The sequence below is a fragment of the Camelus ferus genome, chromosome 8, assembly GCF_009834535.1.
Source record: "Camelus ferus isolate YT-003-E chromosome 8, BCGSAC_Cfer_1.0, whole genome shotgun sequence".
Taxonomy (NCBI): Eukaryota; Metazoa; Chordata; class Mammalia; order Artiodactyla; family Camelidae; genus Camelus; species Camelus ferus.
In genome coordinates, this window is record NC_045703.1 from 54,707,745 (window position 1) to 54,734,110 (window position 26,366).

General features: G+C 42.4%; 2 protein-coding genes across 7 annotated transcripts in view; one reads left to right on the forward strand and one right to left on the reverse strand.

Annotated features, from left to right (window-relative positions):
• The window catches only part of LOC102506755 (HIVEP zinc finger 2), a 155,569-nt gene extending 133,572 nt beyond the window's left edge, over positions 1-21,997 (reverse strand). For 2 of the 6 annotated variants that reach the window (XR_004322036.1, XR_004322034.1), the window contains exon 1: positions 21,341-21,591. Coding sequence is in view for 1 of the 6 variants with exons in the window: in XM_032485047.1 (XP_032340938.1) it covers positions 21,637-21,827 (191 nt within the window). In the remaining 5 variants the exon portion in view is untranslated. Of the gene's footprint in view, positions 1-21,340; positions 21,592-21,636 lie in introns of those variants that run through there. The other 4 variants (XR_004322035.1, XR_004322031.1, XR_004322033.1 and 1 more) reach the window with 4 other exon arrangements.
• A 759-nt stretch (positions 21,998-22,756) lies between these two features.
• LOC116665393 lies at positions 22,757-24,909 on the forward strand. The gene is made up of 4 exons (XM_032484885.1): positions 22,757-23,213; positions 23,304-23,368; positions 23,600-24,187; positions 24,268-24,909. Exons 1-4 carry the CDS (start codon positions 22,757-22,759, stop codon positions 24,370-24,372), a joined length of 1,215 nt encoding a protein of 404 aa, XP_032340776.1. The 3' UTR covers positions 24,373-24,909.
• Positions 24,910-26,366: the final 1,457 nt, after the last annotated feature.

Below are 26,366 nucleotides of genomic sequence, written 5' to 3' on the forward strand. Positions count from 1 at the left end.
ATTTTTGCACTTAAGCCACAATATCCTAATCCTTGGACTGCAAGTCAGTTCCCTCCTAGACCATGATGTCTTTGAGGGTGGTGACGGAAGCTTTCAATTATTTGATAATATGTAAGTAACTTCAATAAATAAGTAAATAAATAGACTTTTTAAAATTTCCTCCTTACCTAGTATGTATTGAGTGCTTACCATCAACCAAGTACTTTACATATATTAATTCATTTAAACCTCGTAACAGTCTTTGAGATCCATTTTAGGAATTCCCCTATTGTACAGATGAGGAAAACTGAGGCTAAGAGAAATATAACTTTCCCAAAGTCACACAACTAGAAGGTGGCTAAGGCAACGTTCACACCCAAGAAGCCCAGCTATGAAACCCATTCTCCTGGCCATGCTCTATATTGCCTCTTTTCCAGCCATAAATCTGATTAAGCAACAGAACTGGCTCTCAACAAGAATGATGGAGAGCCTTAATATAAACTTTTATAAAGACCAACTTGCCCTCCCCTATTATTTTACATACTCATTCATATTCTCCAGAAAACAAAGACAACATATTTTAATATAAGCTCTACCCAGTAACTAACACACTTAGTATTACCAGTAAATCAGTAATTATGAATAACTACATCACCAATAATAGGAAGAAATATTTAATAGTTAAATATTTAAAAGTTAATAGTTATATAAACCCAAACTGAAATATAGCTGAGAATACAAAGAAAAGAATAAAATAGAGAGGTAATGATAATAATTCCATTTCCCATTATGTTAGGTTCAATCTTCCACATTCTATCAGTTATTTTTACTTAGCTCAACCCAGCTGAGAGGTTATATTGAACACTTTCAGAAGATCTTTTTTAAAGTCCATTGATATTCACTCCCAAATAATATTCTAGTTGAGATGCTTTATTGGATGGAACCCAGTCTATTTTTCATTTCATTGAACCTCAGAGAGACTGAGAAACCAAAGCTCACAATCAAGCCAATGTTTTCAGGAATAAAATCTAAGTTTCTAAATCCTGTAGTCAAGTCACTCATCTTGTCACAAAAATTTACTGAGCACCAAGATCAAATACATAATTCACAGAGCCCAGAGTAAAACAAAAATACAAGTCCCCTTGTTCAAATTTTAAGAATTTCAGGACAGCAGGGAATAAAAACAAGCTCGGGGGCCAGTGGGACGGCACAGGTCACATGCCTGCCCACAAGGTAGCCCCCTTGAGCCCTCAGATTATAAGCTGGGCACCCTCCTAGGGACTAAAAGTAGAGCCATGGCCTTTCAATTCACAATCCCGATTTCCAGAAAGGTTCAAACACAGCATCAAAGATCCTATTAGACAATGAATGGTCAAACAGAAATGATGTTTAAGAGCTCAAAGAATCTTTGGATCTCAAACTGGTATGTAGAGCCTTAAGGTTAAGTGCTACTAAAAATGTTTCAAATTCAAGTGGACTGATCTTTTGCTTTACTAAATGTCTTCTTTTGTAAATCAGTAAGTCAATATTTTTTTTTTAAATAACTCTCCTTAGGTGAAAAAGGAGAGTTGCAAATGATCAGAATAGAAAATAAAGCACCCAGAATGACAATATTGCTAAATATCATGCTTCTTTCAATATTTTTCAGCTTCCTAAATGCCTATTGTGCATCTACTATGTGTTTACATTTCACCAAAAAAAATCAATATTGGCTCATATTTGCTGAATTCAAACCACTGTACTAAAAGAGGATTCTGAAATTATGGCCCAAGAATACGAAACAGCATCTGAAACACAAGAGATAGTGGTAGCACCTTAATCTCGTCACTCAGCACCTGTGCAGTGAGCCTCTGCTCTGGGCGGGGCACTCTTCTAGGTCTTGAGGAATCAGTGAGAGCAAAACCAACTCTGCCCCAGCTTGTGAAACTCACTGGGAAAGGCAGACAGCAGAAAACCAACTATTTTTAAAATACTTTTTAACATATTTCAAATTATGGTTCCAACATATAATGGATTGCATTTATTCTAGGATTTTCCTCCAAGAAACACAAACTTCTCAGCTGAGATGTAAAAGATTAATTTGTCTCCCCACCCTCCTCAGAATTACAGTTTTGGTCATCAAACAGGCACAAAATTCTTCTGCTACTTAAGAAGTAGAATATATCCCCAAAAGTAGATGTATTTGTAACTCAGGTATGAATCAAATTATATATGTTTGGACCACAATTACAGGTGAGGTGTTGGGTTTGGGTTACTGTTATGAAAACTCAGAATCTATGTATAGTCCATAAGAATTCTTCACACAGTGGTTTTTATAAAACCACACTAATCTCCCGGTTGTTATGCAATTTAATTAATGTGTCTAAGGATCCTACTTAGCACCTCCAATGAGATGCTGCACAAAAACTGCGGATTATTGCTAATACAGATCTGGAGTAATTGATCCTTATTATTAATACTGCTAAATAGATACTTTCATAATACCAGTGCTATAAATGGCCAAGCTGGTTTTAAAAGCAGTTAAATCTTACTATAGAGTAAATAAACACAGTGCAGGGGGCCCAACTACAATGTGGCCACAGAGGGCTGAAACTACTTTCTGCTTTAACAGCTTTCCTCATTATATCGGATATACCTTCAGTATAATTTTACTGTTGGGAGAAAGATGGGAAAAGGGAATCATTAGGGAAAAAATCTTGTATTAATATAGTGCTTTCCAGTTTTACAACACATTTTCACTTACGCCATCCTATTTGCCCCTTGAATCCGTTTATCTATTGACAGCAAATGGTAACAGAGTCTGCTCTCTCCCCATAGTCCGGAGAAGGAGTCACAACTTCCCTTCTGCTCTTAACTTCTAACTTTATTTCCTGTAGTGGACCATTGAGGATATCTGTACAAATATTTCTGTGCATCTCACAGCCAAGAGTGCTACAATAACAACTTGAATGGGGCTCTCATAGTAAAAAGAGGGGATCTTCAGATTACATTCTGTCAAAGGAAAAAGCCATCTAAAAAAGATACGATGTTTAAATCTCCAGCTCTTATTCCAAAACGTACTCAAGCGCTCTTTTATTTCCTTATTGCATGAATCAGCTGAAAGCATCCCAAGGGAAATGACATTGTACTACATACACATCTAATGATCCTGTGGGGACCTTTTTTTAAAGGAAAATATTTAGGCACCAATTATAAAACAGAGGCCAGCCATTAACTTTGTGACTCAGTTTAACTTAAACAGATTAACAGTGTGTGTCCCAATTTAGAGTGATTTTTCTGGATTTACTATGAACTCCTAAATCATAGTCTCATCTATTCAATCCTTTCTCTGTCAAGGCTTTGCTAGGAGAAACCTTAGCAGACCTCCAAGTGAACTCTGGCATTTTGGCTGTGAGGCCAAAAGAACAATCTGCCATGACAAAGCCTATTCACGAGTCCACTGGGGAAGTAACCACAATGCCGAGTGCCCAGATGATACTAGTCCTCTTCATCATGGTGCAAGTACATCAAACACACAAGAGCCATGCTACTAAATTATAGATTAACACTAAACATTCTAAAATGTAACATGAAAAATCATTAATGCAAAGTAAAACACCTTTTATTTAAAAGACTGGATGTACTAGACTAGCTTGGCTTTAATTTTCTAAGCCTCTCTATAGCAAAAAAAAAAGTATAAAAATAATAAAAATCCATCTATCATTTGAGTATAGTAAATCTAGAGTCACATTACTGTTCTCAAATTCATAAGAAATCATAAGCTTTTTTTTTTCTAACAGGATTCACTACTTAAATGATAGCGATTAAAATCGTGAATACTGAGAGTTTTCTTGTTATGATTCCGTCTCGAAGTGTATAAGGGCACAATGTTTGTGCTCTGCACTGAACATTCATATCTTTGCTTCCACAACAAAGTAAAAAGGTGACAGTTAGAAGAAGGGTGAAACGAGAGGTTTCCTGTCAGGGCTTCGTGAAAAGAAAGATGGTGCGGTCTATCAAGGCGATGAAAGTCTGCTCAGGCCGGTGCGGCCAGCATTATTCAGCACTCTTCGCCCCCGGTGCGTCTGGTCCACCTGACCTGATGCTGTCTACCGTGCAAATGGTGTGGTCTCCCCCAGGCCAGTGATGCTCCCACCTCCCTCCCGGCCTTTTCGGCACAGCGAGGCCCTCTGGCAGGCTCGGCAAAGGGAGCCTTGGCAAAGGCAGGGCCTTCTCCCCGTTGCCCCTGCCCCCGGGAGGGCCGGCAGTGCCAAGGCCCCGAAACTAGGTCTGGGCCGGAGGGGCGGGAGCAGCGAGCCCCACTTTCTCCGGGCAGGAAGCGGGGAGGCCGAGAGCATTTCCTGTTGTGCAGCTGAAACCGGCGGAGACGTCACTGCATTCACTCCCTCGGGTATCAGCGCCCTGGGGGCCCCAAGTTCAGCCCGGTCCTGGGCGGGCCGGGCGGCCGGGGCTCCCTGGGGCCGGGAGGACTCCGGTTGCCGGGGCAGCGCGGGCGGCTGCAACGGCGCGGGAGCCGCTTTCCCGCGGGGTCCGCCCGGCCCGGCCGCCCCAGCTCCCCGCGGCTGCCGGGCTCCCGCGGGCTGGTCTCCCCGGCTTCTTTCCCTGGGCGAGGGGAAAGGCGTCTCTTTCCAGGCGCTGAGAGGAAGCACTTTCCTGGCGCAAGTTTCTTAGTTTGATTTTTAACGTAATTTCCCCAAAGATGACCCTTTTTCTCCACTGGGATTATTGCTAAATATTATCAGAAGTGAACATCATTTCAGTGCTGTTGCAATGTTTTCTGCTCGTTTCCATCTCCTGATTGTGGATTCCTTAAGTAACTGTCAGATACAAGAGAAAAAAGAGCACTTCTCTATTGCATAGCTCTGGTGAGGTCAAAGACGACACCCCTCAGACCTTTCGACAAAAAGCGTATTCTATAGGTCTTCATTGTTAAAACACCCACTACACAGCAAATAAAGTCCTTCTACTCATTAGGTCTTTACTTTATCATACCTCAAATGTCTAATATTTTAAAAATAAGATTCTCTTAAGAATCTTTCAGTCTTGTACTTACCCACTTGAATGGCACACTCACTTTTAATGGCCAGAATGTTTTAAAATGGAAATTACCCATTTATATAAATGTAGTGGTAATTTTTAAAGTTTCCTTTACCCTAAATGTCTAGCCTTCGATTTACTTACAAACCATAAGCCAGATTATAACCATGTGTAATTCTAGAGAAGCAGTGGCTTATGGTTAATGAGGGTTAAAAATAAGACCATAAGGTATTGTATAGTCCTTTTAAAATTAAAAAAAAAAATGAACGAGCTTAACAAATTATAAATTCTGGTCTTCTGGCGAATCAGTGTTACAGATACTATACTGTGCCAATATCTCTAACATTTGAACTAAGCAACAATTCACATCAGGACATGGAATTAAAATATTCAGGGCATTACTAAGTGTCAACTATGGACTTTGGATGATAATGACAGATGTACGTGCATGGATTGTAACAAATGCACCCCTCTGCGCAAGACTAATAGTGGAGGAGGCTGTGCCGTAGGAGACAGGGGGATGGGGACCAGTGAGTATATGGGACATCTCTATTCTATCCAATTTTCCTGTAAACCTAAAACTGCTCTAAAAAATAAAGTCTATTTTTAAATACATTTAGGCTGTTAAAAGAATCATGATATTTAAAATGTGCACTGCATTGTAACCTATAGATTCACAAGTCAGTTAATCCTAAGAATTACAAAGAAATCATCACCTTGATGCTTTCACAAAGTTCACCATCCAGGTCTACCCCTCCTTAATAACAAAGTTACATTCTTTTAAAGTTTACTAAGTTTTTTAAAATATTTAAACATACATAAAAGACTTCAAAATTTAGTAAATGTTAGTTGTTCTATCCAGGCATTTAGTACCTAAGGGCAATATAGAAGGTAGCCTTGGCTTCCACTCAAAGTGATCTAAAGCCCCTGAGCACTTCTTCTGTTGTTTTATTTTCTAAACATCTGAATAAAATACGATGGGATACTGTATCACATAATAATATCAAATTTGCATAGTTTACTAGCACTTACATTTATTTTGCATATATATTCCTATCCCCATTTTATGCAAGAAATAAGCTCAGAGAACACAGGACTAGCATAGATGTATGGAACGTAGATGGGCTCCGTCCAATCTTGTTGAAAAGGAACAGCATACCCTTCCCATTCCCATACTCCTAACTCCAAACTAAAACCACCTTTTCCGCACTGCTTGGGATTCTCCAGGCTAGCCCAGTGGCCAGAGCCTCTGAGATGTGTCTGCTGGGAGGGGCCTAGGAGATAATCCCATTTACTTAGTTTGAACACAGCTATTTTTAAGCAACTTCCCTGAGCTTCCCAAACTGTATCAAAGGATTCTTGATTGTAAAAGTGATTTCCAGTGTGTTCAGTCCTAGGAAATACTGCCGTGGTTGTCTCCTGATTGACTTCATGTCAATTTTTTTTAGTGTCTCTTTTTTCCTCATATCAATCCTCCTCTTACCCATTAAATCACTGCAGTGATTCTTGTTTTTGATTAGAACAGACTTTTTACTTATTTCTTCAAATCATCTGTCAATGGTATATAATTAACACTCCACAAACTGCAAGTGACTGCCCAAATACCGCCTAAGCTCACTGAAGATTTTATTCCAAAGTTCATACTTTCTGGTTTATACTTAATTGCTGATGATGGCACTTGGGAAGAACAAAAGGATGACTAAAAATTATCCTATTTTATACCTAATTACAGACTAAATGAAATCAGTATTACCATAAGCTCAGTATAGACTGATGATACGAAGACCAGAATGACAGCAGTAAATCAACTTGTGAATAAACATATATTTTAAAATATAGGCCATAATAGTAAACTATGAATTCTTCAGGTTCCTCGTGCTATTTTCAAATGCATTTCTTTTATATCATAAAAGAATAAATAAACTGTGAGGATAAAAGGATGCTTTGCAGGATAGCATATTTTACACTGTCTCTGTAGAAACTGCCAGAAAAAAATTTAAATATTGCAATTTTGTGCTTTGAAGTAGAAAAGTGCACAATTCCAACTTAATAAAATGTATTTTCACTTACTTCAGTGAAAAAGAGTGAGACTTCAATTTTCCCAAGTTAGTTCTTTTAAAACTCATTGTTTAATTCAGGACTGGTTTCCTTTAGATGCACAGCGACAATATGAAAGTCATCGTGGGCGACTACAGTAATTATTTAGGTCTCCACGTTTCTGGGTTCCCACTTCACTACCACAGGAGGCTCCACGTCTTCTTAGACTGACTAGTCTTTGATGTAACTTGACTCTGAGAGACTGACTTGTCTAACAAGCTGGCATCTCTAAAAATATTCAGGGCATACTAAGTTTTTATTCTTCTCTCATAATATCCAGTATTGAATTATTCTTCTTGTCAAATGGTCCTTTACCAGTCATTTGTTGTTTTCCCAGAAAACTGGTTCCCAGGAAACGCAGTGACGAAATTGTCAGGATGCTCTCCTCTGTCAGGTCACACCCTGACACATGGCAGGCCTGCACTGCCCCTCGAAAGCCAGCCCTCTCCCAAACCAGAGGCCAGCCCAAAATGAAAGATCTGAAGCATAGTCCAATGGAGATGACAGCTCACTGAGTGAACAGGGAAGTACAGGAAGAAAGAGAGAATTGTATTACACACACACACACACACGCAAATGAATAAACCTTTGGCGAAAAACCTACATACCCACAATGCTTCAAAATTTTGGGTTCTAATAAGACTGTTATTCTACTTCCATTATTTCCAAGCCCCCATGATTTCATTTTTCTTACACGCCACCCCTCTAATTATCACCTTCTCGTTACGTGGCCGTCAACACAAATGACTGGTGCTTTGATCTCTTCAAGGCTGGACAACCACACAAAGGGCAGCACCTGTCACTAAGACCACCCCAGGACCTACAGGTGGTTTGAGGATAGTTCATCCTCCCCTCTAGATGACAGACAACGAGAGGAAACATCACCTCATGCCTTCCAGGCTCTCCGTACAAGTCAGCGTCTACTTCAAATGGAAAATGTATTTATGCAGCACTCAAGTGTTTGCCTCCTTCTATATTTAATATTTCGCACTGGCCCTCAATGAAGTCTGAATCATAGTCAGTGCCCTGATGACATGTCAGTGTTCCCACGTGCACTAAAGTGGAATTAAAAATTAATGAACTGTATAAATTATTTTACTACAATACCATATTTTTTATTGTCTCCTAGTTCCTCACAACGTCCGTGTACTTCTCCAGAGAGAAACTAAAAGTGTGACTAGAGTTAAATCTAAAATAAACAACCTTCCACGGTGGTTACAAGAAGGGTTCCACAATCAAAGTGCCTACTCAGGAAATAAGCTTTGTTTTGGCAAGACGTAAGTATTAACTTTCAGTTATTGTCTGAGACATCGCTTCTGCATACAGGTCCACTTGTTCTGTGAAATAAGCGCCCATCTAGAATCCACCTTCTTCACTCTGCATTACATGGATTGATAAGCAATCTGTGCAGGCAAATTAAAAGAAGAGAGTTTTTCTCACGGACACCAAAGACAGAATAGACCTAAAGTAAGATATTTTTCAAAACTATGATCAAGATGCAACAAAAATCATTCAGGTACTATCTAGACGGTATTCTTACAAGTAATATACCTGCATGGAAGTACCTCCCAACATTCTATACCCCCATTTTTAATTAACAGAAAACATAAGTTGAAGAAAAGGTTAATTTACTTTATATTGAAGTGATAACCATTTGAGCTAAACCTAGTATGAGTGTGACATGTCATTTCTATGGCCAAAAAGTGGAAAGTAGAAAAGGCATGAGTAACTGGGTACTGGTGTGAATATAACAGTATGTCCACCAGCAATGTATGCTTTACCTGTATTACGATCAAAGTCATTATCCTTGAGGTTGTTGGGCTCCTAGGACAAAGCCAGTAATAATAATACGCTCATTCAAAGCCAGTATGTCTCATATACAAAATACAAGTACTTTATACTATTTATAAGTACAACAGGATTTTCTGCATAGAAATTTTCACATACATATCTTTCATTAGTTTCATTTCCTTTAGCTGTGTTTGTAAAGTTAAGGAACTGCCAAAATCGGGGACCAAGCTCTCGATGTGGTACAGTACATATGACCACCATTTTTTATCATTTTAGGTACAAATACTTTATGCTGAAATATAAATCCTTAGACAATGGATCCCAAACTTCCTTTTTCACCAACATTCACTTTATATGCATTTTGTGTGTCCTCAAGTCAGATGCTTCTTTGAAAACACTCTTAACACGTTCCCAAGTTGGTGCCTCTCAAAATTAAGGCCTAGATAAAGCATCTCCTTCTTCCAAGATACCTCTCTGGATGTCCCCAGCCAGGGGTGATTTTGTACCTTAATACTTCATACATGCCTCTCTTGTGATACTCAACCTGATTTTAATTATAGTTTGATTTGCATCGCTATTTTCCTCAATATGGTAGATTACAAAAGTTTCGAAGATAAGAATAGTGAAACACTCTTCTTTATACTTTATGTTCTATTTCTACTTTATATTCCCATGTATGTAACACATGCCAGGATCTCAACAATTACATAAGTTAAAACAGATTAGTAGTATATTATTACACACTCCAGCTCTGTTCCAGTTGTAAGTCGCAGCAAGTATGTCTAGGCCTTTTCTGGAAAACGTTTCTAAACCAGTGGGCAAGAGGATATGTTCTGAAGAGTAACTAGAGGTAAGTAATTTTTTTTGAGGATTCATAAAAAACAATAGCCTACAGTAAATTTCAGATATGAACAGTCTGATCTCTAAAGAAATTAATAAAACAAAAATAAAAATTACATAATAAGAGGTCTAGTTGAAGGAACTAAGAATATTTAGGCTGAAGAAAAGAATACTTAAGGTGAACATGATCGGTATCTTTAAATAACGATAAAACTGTCATGCAAGTGGATGAGCAAACTTGTTCTGGACAGCGGCAGAGGGCTCAACTGCTGATAAACTGAAGTATCCAAGAGTGCAAGAGGCCTCCCTAAATGAGGAAGAGGTGTTTAAGTGGACACTGAGTGCAGGCAGTCCTTGGTGATTTGCCCTGCATGATTTCTCCTCGCTCAGCTGGGGATTAAATGATGCCTCCAATGGTTCTCTCTAGTCCTGAAATTCTATGAAAGACTTCACATTGCAAAGTGTCCTGTCACCACTTGGCAAATCAATACATCAGATCCTACCCTTGAGCAAATTAATCAGCATAATTCAAATTAGCCACTTTAAGGGATGCCCTAAATAAGGCATCACTGCAGTACTTCAAATTGTATCAGAGCGACAGGAAGAAGTAAACGTCCCACCAGACGCTAAACTGATACTGAAGATGCAGTCTGTTCAAAACCAAGAGCTGACCTGTCCAGAAAGCAAGCACCAGGAGAGGTTCCATGGAATCAGGGAGCAGGCCATCTGCATTTTCCAAAGACCCACAGGATCCCACCTCCCCACACCTCCCCCTTCCACTGCCTCATTTTTCCAAAATACTTCCATGTCAGATACAAGGACAGTAGTTTGATTTACACAATTGTGTGGCATATTGTAAACAATTTCTTATGAAACTTAAACCAAAACCAGTTGGCTTAAAGGAGATGACAAATGGTAAATACACTGTTAGGCACTGTTTGCTTTTACAGCTATAAGAAGGGTTGGAATAATCATAGCAAGCTTCAAAGCCAGGAAAACTTTGTTATTAATTTCAAAGTGTCTTCTATTTGCTTTTCATTGCTCCTATTCTGTATAACTCAAAAGAATACAGGAAAAGAAAGACAAATTATCAGGACATTGTCCTCACAATATAAATTCCTAGGATTATTAGTGAGAATGTAAAATTTTTTCCAGATCAGCTATTAATATCCATCATAACTATTTTCAGACATTATTAGGTTTAACATTAGCAAATTCTCACCAAACATGGCTAAAACTCAACTGATGACTGAACGAATTTGGAGTTTATCCACTAAAAAAATCTAATCTCCACACTTAGCGTCCAATTATTTGCTATATTCTATACTGTCAGGTGATTCATTTTTAAAGATCATTTTGAATAGTCCCAGCCACTTGGCCCACTTTAAAAGCTACACTTGACTAAATTTGGACAAGTTCATCATGAATATTACTGAGGTCATCTGAACGAGTAAACGGATTACAAATTCAAAAACCAATGTCTTTGGATTCCTTTCCCTTTGCTTGATGTGGGTACCACTATCTCGAACTTTTGTTACACATGTGCATTAGTGACCTGCACAAAATTTAAATGCATCAGGGGATATTACAACAGGCTGAGCTACTGACCATTATCTTTCTGAAAACAATTACATACGCCTGTAATAAACTGCATCAGTAGCGGTCAATTATCTCAAGAACACTCTACTAACCCTTGTCACAAATGTACTAATGTGTATCAGGTTTTTTTTTCAACAAATGAATTATTCTCAAAACTTAGTGTTGCTTCATATCCTAAAAATAGCCACTCCAATTCTCTTGTGTTACCCTGTTCTGTTCCCAGGAGGCAGGGCAGTGCTATAAACAATGCTTCATTTTTACAGATGAAGAAACAATGAAATGTAACAGAGGTACAGCCACTTGGCCTGAATCATTCTGAAAAATCAATAAACTAGCAGGGTCAGGGTGAACCGTTGGCCGTTCTGGTGTCCTCTGCCACCCTGGCATGGGTTCTAATGAGCACATCCTCACGACACTGGCACAAAAAGATATTTGAAATCCTCCTTTTACCCGAAAAGTCTCTCTTTCTCCCAACATAAACTTTGACATATGGCAAACAAATTGAATGACAAGGAAATAAATTGAATGTTTATAACCCTGGATTTTTTCCTTGCCTAGAGAAATGGGGATTATTGAAAACATAAGCATCAGAAGAAAAAAAGAAAAATAAAGTTTGATCATTTCAAATCCATGGATAATGAGAAGCTGAACTTCCCGTGACCTAGCCATAAAGTGCCCGGCCAGCCATCAGGACTGTCCCAAGGGGCACTGTTGAGTTGCAAAGACAGATTTCATCACTAGCTTCAAATGAGAGGAAAAGATTCGCCCCCAGCCTCCGCTCCTTCATTTTTCTTTGCCACCACAGGGCAAGAGGCCGTAATGCAGGAAAGGAATATGCTCCCTCTTTTATGTCTAATTCATCCAAACAGGCCCACAAGAAACCACTCCTCCTCAAGCCCCATGGCCCTGAGCAATGACCACCTGCACACAGTGGAGCAGAGCACCCTGAACAAAATATGGCCAAAGAAAGCTGTCCTGCACAGAAGAATCCCAATTCAACTATAAACTTCTCTATCCAACTGCAGGAAAAAAAATCACCTCAAGGTGACTCCATCTGTTCACTTGCTATAAAAGCAAGTGGGAAGCGCAGAGCCCTGGGAGACACTGACCATGGCTGGGAGGAGTGTTTGTGATTGCTGGTGGCTAAGTGAGGCAGCTTTGTCCTGGAGAACTTCTTAAAAACCTGAAGAAATAGTTAACAGTGAGCAGGTTGGTGGACTGTGGCTATGGGAGCAGGATTTCATCCCTCATGACCCCTCTTCTTACAGTGGGTCAAATGTCTTTCTTCCCAGTTAGACTGTAAGCTTCTAGAGAAGTGTGACTTTAAGTATTCACCAAATATCTTTTGTGCACCTACTGCACACCAGGCACTGTGTTTACCACGCTTTTGTCAAAGTATAAATCATCCTAATCCACTGGAAATTTTATAGCAAAAATTGTCAATTAAAAAAATGGAAAATTCATTTAAACAAGATTAAAAACATACATCCCAAATATAATTTGAGGTAATCTCTTCACTTTAACAAGCCTCTCGGTGCATTTTACAATAGTACATGTCATTTGTAAATCATTTGTTTTCCTCCCCATAAAAAAATAGCTAGGACCAGAGTCTACAGATAGGAAGAGTGATAATGCTAGACCATAAAGAGGAATTAAAAAAAAAAAACTGTGCTATAATATTTAGTTACACAAAACAGTACCTCTTCAAAAACTACCTTGCTATAAAAAATATAAATATATATAATAAAAGGAATATTTTTATTATTGATTTAGTAAGATCTTGCAATGCTTCTTCAACTGTTATTTGGGTTGAGAGACTCAATACAAAAGTAGAGATTCCTAAAATCACTACAAATTAGTGCAGTGACTGAACATGCCATTAAAAGTTTCTAAATTAGTCCACTAGAATGTAAACGCCATGAGGACAGGGAATTTTTTTTTCTTTTTTTTTTTTTTTACTATTTTGATCACTGATGAATCTCCATTGTCTAGAACAGCACTTTTTCCAGAGGAGGTGCTTAATAATCTTTTGTTGCATTAATAAATGTTTTGTTTAAAAGTCAGCAGTCCCATGAACACTTCAGTTGGTCTCCTAAGAAAGCCCAGGGCCTCAGGAGTAAACACTGGTTCTCTGGCTCTTGCAATCTACATAGAAGTTCAAGTTGGGTAATTCAGGCCCTAAAGGCTATTTTTAGACCAAAAACTCCAGAAGGATGATCCACAGAGAACTAGAGAATTCAGCTCACTTCACTAGTGTAGCACTGAGCTGAGCTAAAGGAGAAATACCCCAAACTTGAACTGCTATTTCCATTTGGTAACCGCTGAAAAATAAGTGCATTCTGACATCATTTCTTACACCATTTCAATCAAGAGTTCAAGTAACATTTTACTGTCATTTCTTTTGATCTAACCCCTTCTTAATAATAACCATAGCTATCAGGTATTAAATGTTTACTATGTGCTCATTGAGATCAGTGCACACATTCTCATAAAAATTTCACAATGACCCTTAAACAGATTATTATCATCCTCATTTTGTGACCTTAGGGAGGTTACCTGACTTTCCTAAACTCGCCCAGCTGGTCGTGGAGCTGGAATTCACCCAATTCTGTCTGACTCCAAACCAGGTTCTTAACCCCTAGGCTACCTGTGAATCCCACTGGTGGATGGGCACACACTGTTAGGGAAAACATTGTGCTAAGGGGTTAAAAGGGTTGCAGTTTATTTTTTAATTTTTGAAACAATTTTGATGTGTAAACAATTGCTTATGCTGTATGGAATGCTGAAAAGACTAAACGTTTTTAGAGCCCAATGGCCCAGAGTTCAAATCCTGCTTCGCCACTGACTGGCAGGGTGTCCTTGCAAAAACCACTTAACCTTCCTGAGTCTTGGTTTCCTTAAGTTTAAACATGCAGATAATGACACTGAATCTTCTCAGGGTTGTTACTGGACAGGTCCTGCTATGAAGCCTGGCACAGAGTAAGTGTTCTTCAAGCCTAAATTCCCTCCCTTCTAACGGATTTGCTAAATTGGCACTGTGCTGATTTTTTTAAGTGTTTAGTTCATCCCTGTAATACCATAATTACAGAATATAATGACACTGCATTCTCTATAACTATGAAGTCGAATTTATAACTGATAAAATAGGAGTTGGAAGAGGCTTTAGAGGCCATCTGTTCCAATCCCTTCCATTTCCAAATAAAGTCCAGAGAGTTTAAAACGACCCGTTTCCAAGTTTTTACAAAAAGTTAATTGCAAATACACAAGTAGACCTTACATCCATCTGCCCCCCACGCCCATCACACCCCCAGTTTTTGCCTCCCATTACACAGGCATGGCAACGCATGTAATTTTCAGACAATTAAGCAGTATAAAATAACCTCAGTTTAATTGCATCCAATTAACAAGCCAAATTAGTGTTTCATATGTACACTATTAAACTAGTTGTCTGGCTTCCAAAAGAAATAAGACACTGTTTCAAATGAATCTGGCATTTTAGTGAACAAAGCTACTTACAATTCAAATTACCTTTCCTATAATCTTCTTTATAGGGAATTAGATCTAATCTCCATTTTAAAGGAATACTTCCTGCAACTACCAGGATGAGAATCCACGCTGTATTTTAAGTATCAAAATTTCCTTTCTCACTGAACACACATGATTTTCTAAGATTAGTATACATGCGCGCCCATACACAAATGCATGCCTACAGATCCCCAAGCAAATACAAATCAGGGTGTGTCCACATTTACCTACTGCCTAGTTTCCAAAGGCCCACCTTTTTGGTGAGCTTCTGAAATTAAGTGACTCTGCCACGATGCAAATAATAAGAGCTTTGGTGACCTCCTGCTTTCTTTTTCAGAGAAAATGAAACCACCAAATAAATCTTTGTCAAAAAAGCCACTGTCTTTCAAATACATTGCACTACATTATTTGCCCAGGATTGTCATCAGTTAGTTACAATTGGGTATCAATTAAAAAGCAGAATTCTAATGAACCGTGAAATGAATCACCTGTTCATTCCTTAAATATTTATACCTAAAAACATATAAAAATGGTTATACTTAGAATTACCAGGTTTTTAAGTTGGTCAACTTTCACTACTACTATTTATATTTTCCAGAGCAAAAAGCTTCAGAGTAGGTTAAAATAATAATGCAGTACTGTACTTAAAATGTAGTTCAAACTGACAATCTGCCATACCTATTTGACCATGTTTATCAAAATATTTTAATCAGTCTTGTTATTTTTGAAGGTGCTTTTAAGATGTCCACTAACAGGATGAAAAAATTCATATTGTTAGGCAGCAGTGTCAATCTTCATTACTTCTCTTTTGGGTGTTACAGCAATTTTACTGCTCATTGCCACCAAGCTATCCATCCCACATACCCTTATAATCTTTCTAAAACATACACATTATAGCGTCACTCCTCTGCTCAAAAACCTTAAGTGAAGTCCAGCTTTCTCAGGAAGGCTGCACAGTGCCACAGGATCTGGAACCAGTGTACCTTTCCAGGCTCACCTTTTTCTTTGCCTCCCGTTGTTTTAACTACACCCCAGGACCCCAGATCAAATTATGCTGAGCCCTTTCCCTTCCCTTTTTGCTGACTGAAATTCTACTCAATCTTCAAAGGCCCCCAATCAAAAATCACATCTTCCCAAAAAAGACTTTTTAATCATTCCTGTTGGAGGAAAAAAAAAAAGCCTCCACTTATCCAATGCTTTCACTTGTAATTTTTAACAACGTTTACTTAAAAGCCGTATGTCTTCTCTAGACTGTAAAATTCTTGAAGGCAGGGATCTTTGTCCTTTTATCTTTCAGTTACTCATTCTGACCCCTAGACTGACTCCATAACCCAGGCCTGGGATTACTACATATACTGACCCTTTCTGCCACCTAAATAGCATTTCCTCCATTATGTAAATTTTAAGACAAGGAGCAAATTCATTAAATGATACAGTTGACAAAATGGAATATGAGTCCAAGATTACCTAAAGGAATGTTGTATTTTGAGAACCTCTTTTTCTACTCTTTTCTTTCATACTCTTCTGTAAGTATTACACTGACGTCCTCATCATATGGAAAGTAAAAAAACCAGATCCGAATTTCCCCAAAGTCCCTGATATTTGCAAACATGTAGACAAATTATCTGGGGAATTGAACGTTTTAGTAGCTGCTTGGAAACATATAGATCCAGCTCATGCAGGGCTCTAAAGATTAATCGGTTACTTCACACAGTGACCTTGTAAAGACTTTTGAATTTGCAGTTATTCATTAACTGAATCAATGATGCTGGCCAATTTAGTTAACTGAAGCCCCAAATAAGTATTTTTTAAAGCAAATTATTTATTCCTAAAAAAAGTTTACTTGCGAATAATCATACAACTAAACCCCTCAAACTGAAGTCAACACATAAAATCATAACAGATTTCCAGGAGGTCAGAGACCACTGATGTGGAAGCACTGTGAAAAGACACAGGTTATACATGAGCCTCCTCCAGCTTCGAGGCCCTGCCCCCAAATTCCCTCTCCAATGATCAGTCTCCAACGTGGCCAATAGTAGGGCCATCAGGTGCCCTGATTTGCCAAGGACAGTCTCCATTTATGCCAAGTTAAATAATGATTCGTGTGGTCAGCCTGCCCACATGGTCTGGCCTCACCTTGCACTAACTCTTATATTATCTACCTTCCAGCCCACCGGCTTGCTTTCAACCCCTCCAAACATTGTACATCCCCCAACCTCAGCGCATCTGCATTATTCCCTCCTTGTACAATACTCTCCCTCTCCCCACCTCCTTTTTTCTACTTGATTCATGTTTATCCTGCAGTCTTAGGTCAAACATCACCTCCTGAGAGAGACCTCTTCTTCACCCCCAGAGAGCAGTGATGGACCCCTTGTTATTTACTCCTTTAGGTTTCTTCCACAGCACTTATAACAAACCTCATGACTAGTGTCTGACAGCCCCACTGGTTTAGAAGCTCCTTTTCTGGTCTGGATCATCATTATACCTTTGGCATCCAGCACAAGGTCTGACCCATAGTAAATACTTGTTGAATGAATGGATGAGTAAGTTGCATTGATGAAGAAAACCGGGGCATTTGTCATAGTACTCTGAAGAAAGGGCTAAGATTATATATGAGTGACAGGTCAAAAATGCTGGCTGACCCCTGAGTATTTCCTGACCTTACATCCAACCATCCTGTGATGAAGCGGTAGGTCAAACCCCACCTGCTTTCTGCCCAGAATATCCTCAGGCACACAACCATCATTTTTATCACCTCTCTCCAACGCACTGTCAAATGGTTAGACTCAAAATTTTAAGCTGTTAAAAAAAATCTAAAGTTGTGGACACTTGTAGATCAGACCACATGTCGTAGTTTATACCGTAAATGATGGGTAATGGGAGTATATGTTAAGACTGGCAGCACATTATCTGGTCTGGAACAAAAGTGATACAAATTATCAAGCAGTTCTGATTCTATTCTAAATGCAGTCTTGAAGACAGTATAGTCCTACCTCTATCTTAATGCTAGTATCCATGAGCCACCTCAGGGACTAAAGATCACACAGATCCAGTAAGCTGTGTCATCCCCATAAAGACCTAGGTGTTCTTTCATAATAATAGACAAAACGCTGAAATGTTTTCCCAAATGACTTAGAGCCATCTCATGGCTACAAATACTGATTTATAACCTTCTTTTTCTTAGCGTTGCCATAAATAGCATATAGAAAGCAATGCTGTTGATTGTGATCAAATATCAGGAACAAATAGAAAATCAGGTCCCTTACAATTTCCTCCAAATAAGCACAGTCTTATTTTCATAATGTTTTCCCACTTTCCCTCAATCCTCTGTGTTCATCCACAACTTCAAACCTTGAGAAGACTCACTGGAACATTCACTCAAGTTTTACTCAAGATTAAGGAAGGCTCTGCCTATGTGGCTACAGCAAAGCCACACACATGGTCTGAAGTTCCTTATGAGATCTGAAATCCATAGAGCTGAGTTAGCAAACTGCCTCTGCTCCTTTTTATAATATCACTTAAAAAGGTGCAATATCTACATACCAAGTTTTAGCCATAACATGGATTCACAATGAATTCATATATAAATGCATTAACCAGAAGCATGTCACTGGAATTGCCAAGGTGGTGATTTAAATTGTGAACCACTTCTCCACCTACAGGACTACTGCATAGACTTACAGAGTTCTGCTAATGTTGACCATGCACCAAACTGAAAACAGCGTTTATTTTTAACAGACGTAGGTGAATAGGTTGCTTCGTAACCATCCATCCAGTTGATCTTAGCCACTTTTCCCTTATTATAATATTTACCACATCAGGTGTTACATTATTCCACATCCTAGTGGATTACGCTAAGCTAAATCACATTTTCTATAGTTATTTAAAACTACTTTTCCTATATTGAAGCTTTCATATTAACTTGAGTTGATCACTGACAACTCAAAACTCTAAAAACTAACAAATAGAATACTTGTTTGTCGTTGCTACTATTGAAATGAGTCCTGCTTTAAAACAAAATGGGCAAATTCCTAAAGATTTTTCATTTTAGATTGAATCAGCATAAAAGTCAACCTAATTCTCTGAATGGTGACAAAGCACCAAATGCTCAAGCAGACACATGTACCATTATTCTACAAGGAACACCTGCATACATGTTGTCTCTGTTTTGATTTCATAGTAACAAGAACATTTGTAAACACACCTCCTGTGAAAGGAGCCTGATCAATCAAAAGATTCTGCTGGCTAATCTTTCAATGTAGTCAAGTAGCATGATTTCATTATGTAGTAATATATACACAGTAAATTCGCCTTTACATTCTATGTTTAATAGAAATACAGAAATGTTTTATCTGATGGCATTTTTCCAAAGACTTCCACAAGGATCTAACCAGCTAAAAATCAGTTAGAGCTTAAATTTGTACTATCAGTAATATATTACTATTCCCCAAATTGTCCCCAAATCAATTTCACATCAATGTAATCATAAATACCCTTACTTAAATAAAAGCTGTCTCTAACAAAACCAACCACATAAAATACAATCACCATCACTGAAGTATAGATGCCAACAAGCAAATTTTGTTTTATACCTGACTTACGTTCAAAGCAAGAAACTCAGACAATTTTCAAAAGATTCACCATTGTAATATAACATTTTTCTGTATGTAAGAAATATACTGCAAATTTCAAACCTAGTGGTCAAAAGGGATTATGACACTTGAAGCACACTATCTTTAAGGAGATATTGGTCAATTCCTTTCACCTCAAAATAAAAATGCAGTTCTCATCTGGTACCATAACCTCTTAATGTTCCACAGGAATTTTATCTTAATAATTAAAATGATATCCATTTACTCATGTGGAGGGCATTTCTGTCCTGATAAACTATTTGGCCTATATCCTAAAAATCAAAACCAATCTACTCATTACACAATCTACCTGGTTAAAATTTTGCTTTGGCACTTTTAAAAAGTGAAAAAGCACAAGACACTTGTAAATTCTAATATATATATGTGATATAAATATAATATATACTTCTGTACATATATGCAAGTATTTTAAATAACTTGATTTGCTCAAGGACAAACATCACAAAAAATTACTGTATACTAGAGGAAATGTTTCTAATAAAGTTAAACGGCCTTTCTCTAGGAGGACAAATCATTGCCGATTTAATTAAAATGGATCTTATTAATATTTCAAGTAATTTCTGGGCTTGATTATGCACTACAAAAGAAACAACTGTACTGAAGAGAAAAATCAATAGCCCTTGACTAGGGCTCTGAGGAAGCCAGAAAAACACAGTTCTCTTGTGACTTACCCAGGTCCAGCCTTTGGGGATGGGGGAGAGTATCAACATTAATTTGTAAGTAAACTGAATTATTTTTAAAACGGCAAAAAAGGAAGGAGGAAAATCAGTTCAAATTTTCCATTATAATGAAAGTACCGGAAACAAGCCTTTTTATGTTCATTTTAGGCCTAAGTAAGGCTTTTGCGATGTCAGTTGCACACACTGCTTCCTGTGCGAATTCTATGCCATTACAGGTGTCCTAAGGCCTCCAGTGAAACCCATCTATTATCAGGGGATTCCTCCGGTCCCCTCAAAGCCATCCCCACCGCCCCCTACCCGGCACGTATATTGTCCATCTCGGAGTGTCTTTAGTAAGGACCCTCTCTCTTCTTTGCACTCCCGAGGTTCAAGTACCCACTTTCTCTCGGCGTAGCGTGTAAAAGCTTTCCCATTAGAGAGGGCTAGTTCCTGCAGTCCTTTTTAGTTAGATGCTTTAAAGTCAGAGAGGAAAGGAGCCACTTGAAGAAAACCCTTCTTCTCCTCACTGAAGCCACGTCCCTGAAGGACAACACCAAGGGACACTTCCTGACCTTCTATCCCCTCACCCAATTTGGGCTTGGAGGGTTGGGGTCGCATTTTCTCGTGTCCTCTGCTGCACTGGATGTGTTATGTAAGAGGGACAGAACGCGGGAGGCACATGCGTATAAAGCGCACCGATCTGTGATAACAGCTGGGGTGGCAGAGCTGATCTGGAGTCTCCCCCACCAAATACGACAGACACACACACACACACACACACACACACACACACACCATCCCCGCCCCCACACACACACACACCAGTGTTTTCCTGTCTCACCCCTACCAGTACCAGACGCACAGAATGGAAACGCGGGGGGAGGGGTGAAGGGAGGTGAGAGAGGAGGAGGAGCAGCGGCAGCACATCTGCTTTGATAGCAGCCGGCAGAGCCGCCGCGGCAGAGAGCCCCTCGTTAACCCCCTTCCTGTGGCTGCACCACGTCATGGAACATTCCCGGAACGGGCCAACGTTCCACCCACTTCAGGGAACAGACATAAAGGCGCAGACCCAGCTCCCCACAGTGCACAGCCCAAACACACATGTCCCTTCCCGGTCCCCAGGCAGACGCACAGACGAACACGCATGCAAACCGCCCCCACCCGTCTCCGCGCGCCCCCGGGCCAGACCGCCGCGCCGGGAGCCGCTCTGCGGCCAGTGCACCCGCAAGGCGAGGGCGCCTCCGCCTGAACCTTCCATCGAGACTGTCCCCTCCTTCCTCGCTTCCTTCCTTCTCTCCTTCCTTCCTTCCTCGCTCGGGAGGAGAAAGGAATCGCCGAAATGCCCACAGCCGGCGCCTTCGCTGCGCTCGCTCGGCCGCAGGCCGGCGGCCCGGCCCCCGCGCCGCCCGCCGGCCGCCCGCCCCTGGCCAGCGCCGCGCGGCCCCCTCCCCCGCTACCTGACGACGGGCGGCCAGCGGCCGCGGCAGCCGCAGAGGTGGCCCGGCGGTGCGCGCCGGTGCACGTCCCTCATTAGTAACCAGGCACATTCCTGCCTCCAGCGCTCCCGCGCCGCCCCCTCCCCCCAGGACATTACGCAAAGCAGCCTCCCCTCATCTGCATAGCTCCTCGGCCGGGGTATTCCCCGCATTTCCCAACGTGCCGGACCCCCCTCCCGAGGTCTCCCCCATCCCCGCTCCCTCCGACCCTCACCCTCGGGACTCCCGCCTGGGGCCGGGGGCGCGCGCCGGGAGGGGCGACGGGGTCCGGCGGAGGCGATTTCGGTGTAAAGTGAAACAGGCTCCTAATGCTAAAGGAGGCAGGAAAAACACCGAGCCAAGGCCACTTACCGAGCTGAGGAACCTAGATTCCCGCCGCTCTGCTCGCCCAAATAGTCGGTCCGCCCTCCACGCACCCCTAAGGCTGTACCCAGCACCCCAAAGTCGAGACGTGTAGGAATATGGTTAACGAGCCGGGAGACCCTCCAAGTTGCTCCGGGCTCCCGGGAGCTTCAACGTCCAAGACACAACTTGGCCAAGACTTGTGCCACAGTCACCGAAGATGTTTCTGCGGAGACCCTCCTCCAGCGGGGAGAGACAGCGCTCGGTGGCGCCCCGCTTGTCTCCTCTCCACCCCCTCACCTCCAGCCCGCCTCCCGCCGGCCGCCCGCCTCCGGGCCGCGAGCCCCTCGGGCGGCTGTCAGCTCCCGGCCGCCGCCGGGTGACAGGGGCGGGAGGAGGGTGCGACGCGGCGGCCCGAGCCAGAGCGGGCGAGGGGTATCCTCGCAGCAGCAGCGGCGGCCGCTCACCTGGAAAGTCACCGCTGAGGAGGAGGAGGAGGAGGACGGAGAGAAGGAGGAGGAAGAGGAGGGAGAGGAGGAGGGGGAGGAAACCCCCCTGGTGCCCTTGTTCTCGCTGCCGCGGCGGCCGCTCCTCGCCAAGGCTGAGCGTGTCTGGTGGGGGGTGTCTGGTAGCATTTCCTTAAGGACAGAGGGAGGGCGGGCGCTGAGGGAGGGGAGCGATCCCGACCGCCTGCCCAGGCTCCTCTTTCCTTTATTTATTTTTCTGACACTGTACGGAGATGGGCCTGGGGCAGGGGCCGCCGGGCTCGGGAGGGAGCCGCGAGGCCCGGGCCGCAGGAGTCTGCGTGCGGGAGCCGCAGCGGCCGCCTCCCCTCCCGGTCTGTGGACGCACCGGGTTATTCCTGGCAGCGCCTCCCCGAACAGAAGTTACTAGGAGGAGTGCGCGGCGAGGGCGGGAGGGGGGAGAGGCGGAGGGAGGGAGGAAGAGGGAGAGACTCAGCCAGCGACGTCATCGGATCCCCCAGCGCGTCCCAGGGAGGGAGGCTGAACCAGAAAAACCAGTCTGGAGCCGGCGAGCGGAGAGGGTTGTGCGGCGCGCGGGGCGACGGGGGAGGGAGGCGACCGGGAGGGCAGGGCCCGGCCCCGCCGCGGCCGCTCCGGGCGGGAAGATCGTGGCCGAGCTCCCCGCTCGCTCGGATCGGGGAACTCCCCGGAGAGCTGGTCTCTACTTGTCAGGCAAAAAAACTTGGGCGTCTCTAGGGGCCTGAGAATTTCCTTTAGGGATGTAGAAACCTCTTTCCCCACCCCCCAATCCCCATTTCCCAGATGACCGTTCCCTTCTTGAAGACAAACGGAATTACAGAATAATCAGCATTGATGATTTTGTCCGGGTACCTCTTATCCCTCTCCTGTCCCTCGCCCCCACCTCCACTCACATTTATGTTACCGGTCAAGAAAAACAAAATCAGACTAGCTCCTGGCTGCGTTTCTGGAGCTCTGCAAAGTGTTTTTACTAGCACTTTCCGTGCCCCCGCGGAAGCACGAACTTTTTACGCGCTCGAAATGCCCCAATTGCCTTCCCTGGGGTCACTCACCAGGGCGCCCTGGGCGCACTCAGCTAGGGGATCGCGGCCTGCCCTCGCTGGGGTATTCAAATCGGTGTGGGCAGTGGTGCGGGGAATATTTGCGGGTTTTCTTGTGGGTTGTGCTGGGACCTGGGGCGAGCAGACGCCTCCTGCCTGCGCGCTTCCCTTCCTCCGAAGGGACGCGAGCGACAGCACACCCAGCGCGGGGAGAGCAGGTCCGGAGGGCGGGGGAATCCCAGGCGAGTGGGGGCCGGGGCGCTGGGCTTCCTCCCCGACCCGGCGACACCTGGGGGACACCGGGGCTCCCTCGAGCCGCTACCCTGCCGGTGTGGACTCGTGTGCACCCTCGGGGGAGGTCCCAGGAGGCCGTGGCGGCCCAAGCCGACGCCCGGAGCGCCTCCTCCAGGTGGTCTCCCGGCCGGGCCGGGACCGCGCGCCGCCCCTCCCGGGCGCCCGAGCGGCCGAGCCGAGCGGAGCCGAGTGCCCCGGCGCCGCGGGCCCGAGCGGCCCTCCCTACCCCCGCCCCGGCTGCGCCGCCGCCCTGCCCCGGGCGGAGTAAACAAGAGACGCGCAAGATTTGACCTGGCGCGACCCGGATTTCTGGCCGGGGTTCCCCATGAGCAGGTGACTCCGTGGGAGGGGTGGAAATTAGTCTCTGGAATTCCGGGCCAAAGACATTAACTGTGGTTCTGCTTTTAAGGCAGGTATTTTACCGACAACTGCGGAATGTTTTGCGTCTCAAGTTTCAGATTTCGCGGAAAGGGACCAAATGTCAAGACATATCAAGTACTCCCTTCCCTTTTCATTAAAAACGAGCACACTGAAAAGGAGGACAGACCCTTTAATGACTGTGAGAATAGCACTGCCGGTTTCGTTTTTGTTTTGTTTTGTTTTTCATTTCGACCTATAATCAGTGGATTTCTGAGATCCCCGTGTAAGGGCAACATTGCCGTGAAGGACGACTCTGCGAAATAAAGTGGTGATACCGTTTTTTTTTTTTAATCGATATTTTTTTCAAAGGAGAAAAATCTGAACAATTTGGAATGTTTCACTGTGTCCTTTGAGATTCATCTCATTTAAATTCAGGGCCTACTTCCACTTAGGCGGCTTCTCCTTTCATTGTATAAATTCTTTAATATTCAGCCTTTCTTGACTTAACTTGAAGCACTAAATGAAAACTCTCCCAATCACCACTTTCTCTTCAATGTATGCCATTGCATTTTTATACATCCATTTAAAACTCAAAATGTGATTTTCGAATTTTTTTTTCACTTCCAAACCCACCTACTACATACTCCCAGAGCCCATTTTATTTAATTGCTTGATAAAGAAGATTAAGCACTTTCTTTAAGAATCCAATTTCCCTTCAGCACACACAACAGCAGCTGCCCAAGCTCCCAGAAACTGAGTAAGAAAAGTAGCAGGCAGCATTTTGCTTCACGAGAATGAATGTTAGTTGAAACCTTAAATACCTGTTTAAAGGACTAGACTAAGTAGTATAATGTGAATATTAGAATACTGAGGTAATTGGACAGTTACAATATTTTTTTAAAAAGCGAATAGACATCAGTTTTGATGACCTGATCCCACCACCAAAGAGGACCCTCCAAGACAGTTTTTAATCAAACTTTCTTAGCACCTTGTTCCCAAATCATCAAGCACTAAAGAAGGTAGCCTGAATTGAGCTGAAGCACAAGTAAAACTATTTATGAATATGTGTAAACTAGGTGACATCCCCTCTGATGGGAAGAATCACTGTCTTTAAATAAAGGCGTCTCTGTCTCCAGCCTCTCATGCTGCAACCTAACTGTCCAGGGGGTTATATTTCAGGCCATACGGTAACAGAAAAACTCCGCTGCCCAGAAAACCTCTGAAGACAAAACTGAAACTGGCATTGGTAAAGTGTGCACCTAGCCCTAAGAAGCTCTATGGAAAATGAGGCTGGCTGGGGCATAGCTGACCCTGCCTGGGCACCCATATGGAGCATCACAACGAGGCAGGCACTTTCTTTTCATCACCTGTCTTTCTTACTACTTCTCAGTTTCAAAGGACAGGCAAATCTGGTCATCTGGATTATGAGATATTAAGAAAGTCAAATAATGAATGTCCGTCTGGCAGTGTGGCATCTTTTCAGAGTCAAAAATCACTTTGAACCCAAAGCACTTTCAGTAAAAAAAAAAAAAAAATACTTACTGAGTGCCTACTATGTGCTGGAGTTACTTAGGAGACATCAATGAACACATCAAAGATCCCTGCTTTCCTGGAGCTTGTATTCTAGTGGGGGGAAGGTAGATGAAACAGGAACAAGATATCAAATAGCCATAAGAAATCAACGGTAGAGAACTTTGGAAGGTAAAAAGAGTTACAAGGGGAAACATAGAAATAGAGTAAAGGATATGGGTGGGGTGGGAGGTGTCATGTTTCTGTATTAAGTAGGAAGGTCAGAATAGGACTCAGAGTGACGTGTCTGCTAAGGCTTAAAGGAAATGATTTAGCAGTGGACATATCTGGAGTTAAGACCTTTTCAGGTGGAGGGAACTGCTGAGATAAAGCTCTGGGACCAGAGAAGACCTGGCATGTTTGTACAGCTTACGGGAGCAGTGTGGCTGGAACAGAATGTGACAGCCAGTGAACATAACAGCCTCCCAGGCTACTGTAAGGACTTTTCTCACTCAGGAAAAAGCTTGAGGAAGGGTAGGTTTATGGCCATTGCCGCCCAGTCCCACTGAAGCTGAATCTTTGTGGGCCCAGGAATCTGCACGTTTAACACATAATGCAGTTGATACTTACGCATTCTAAAGCT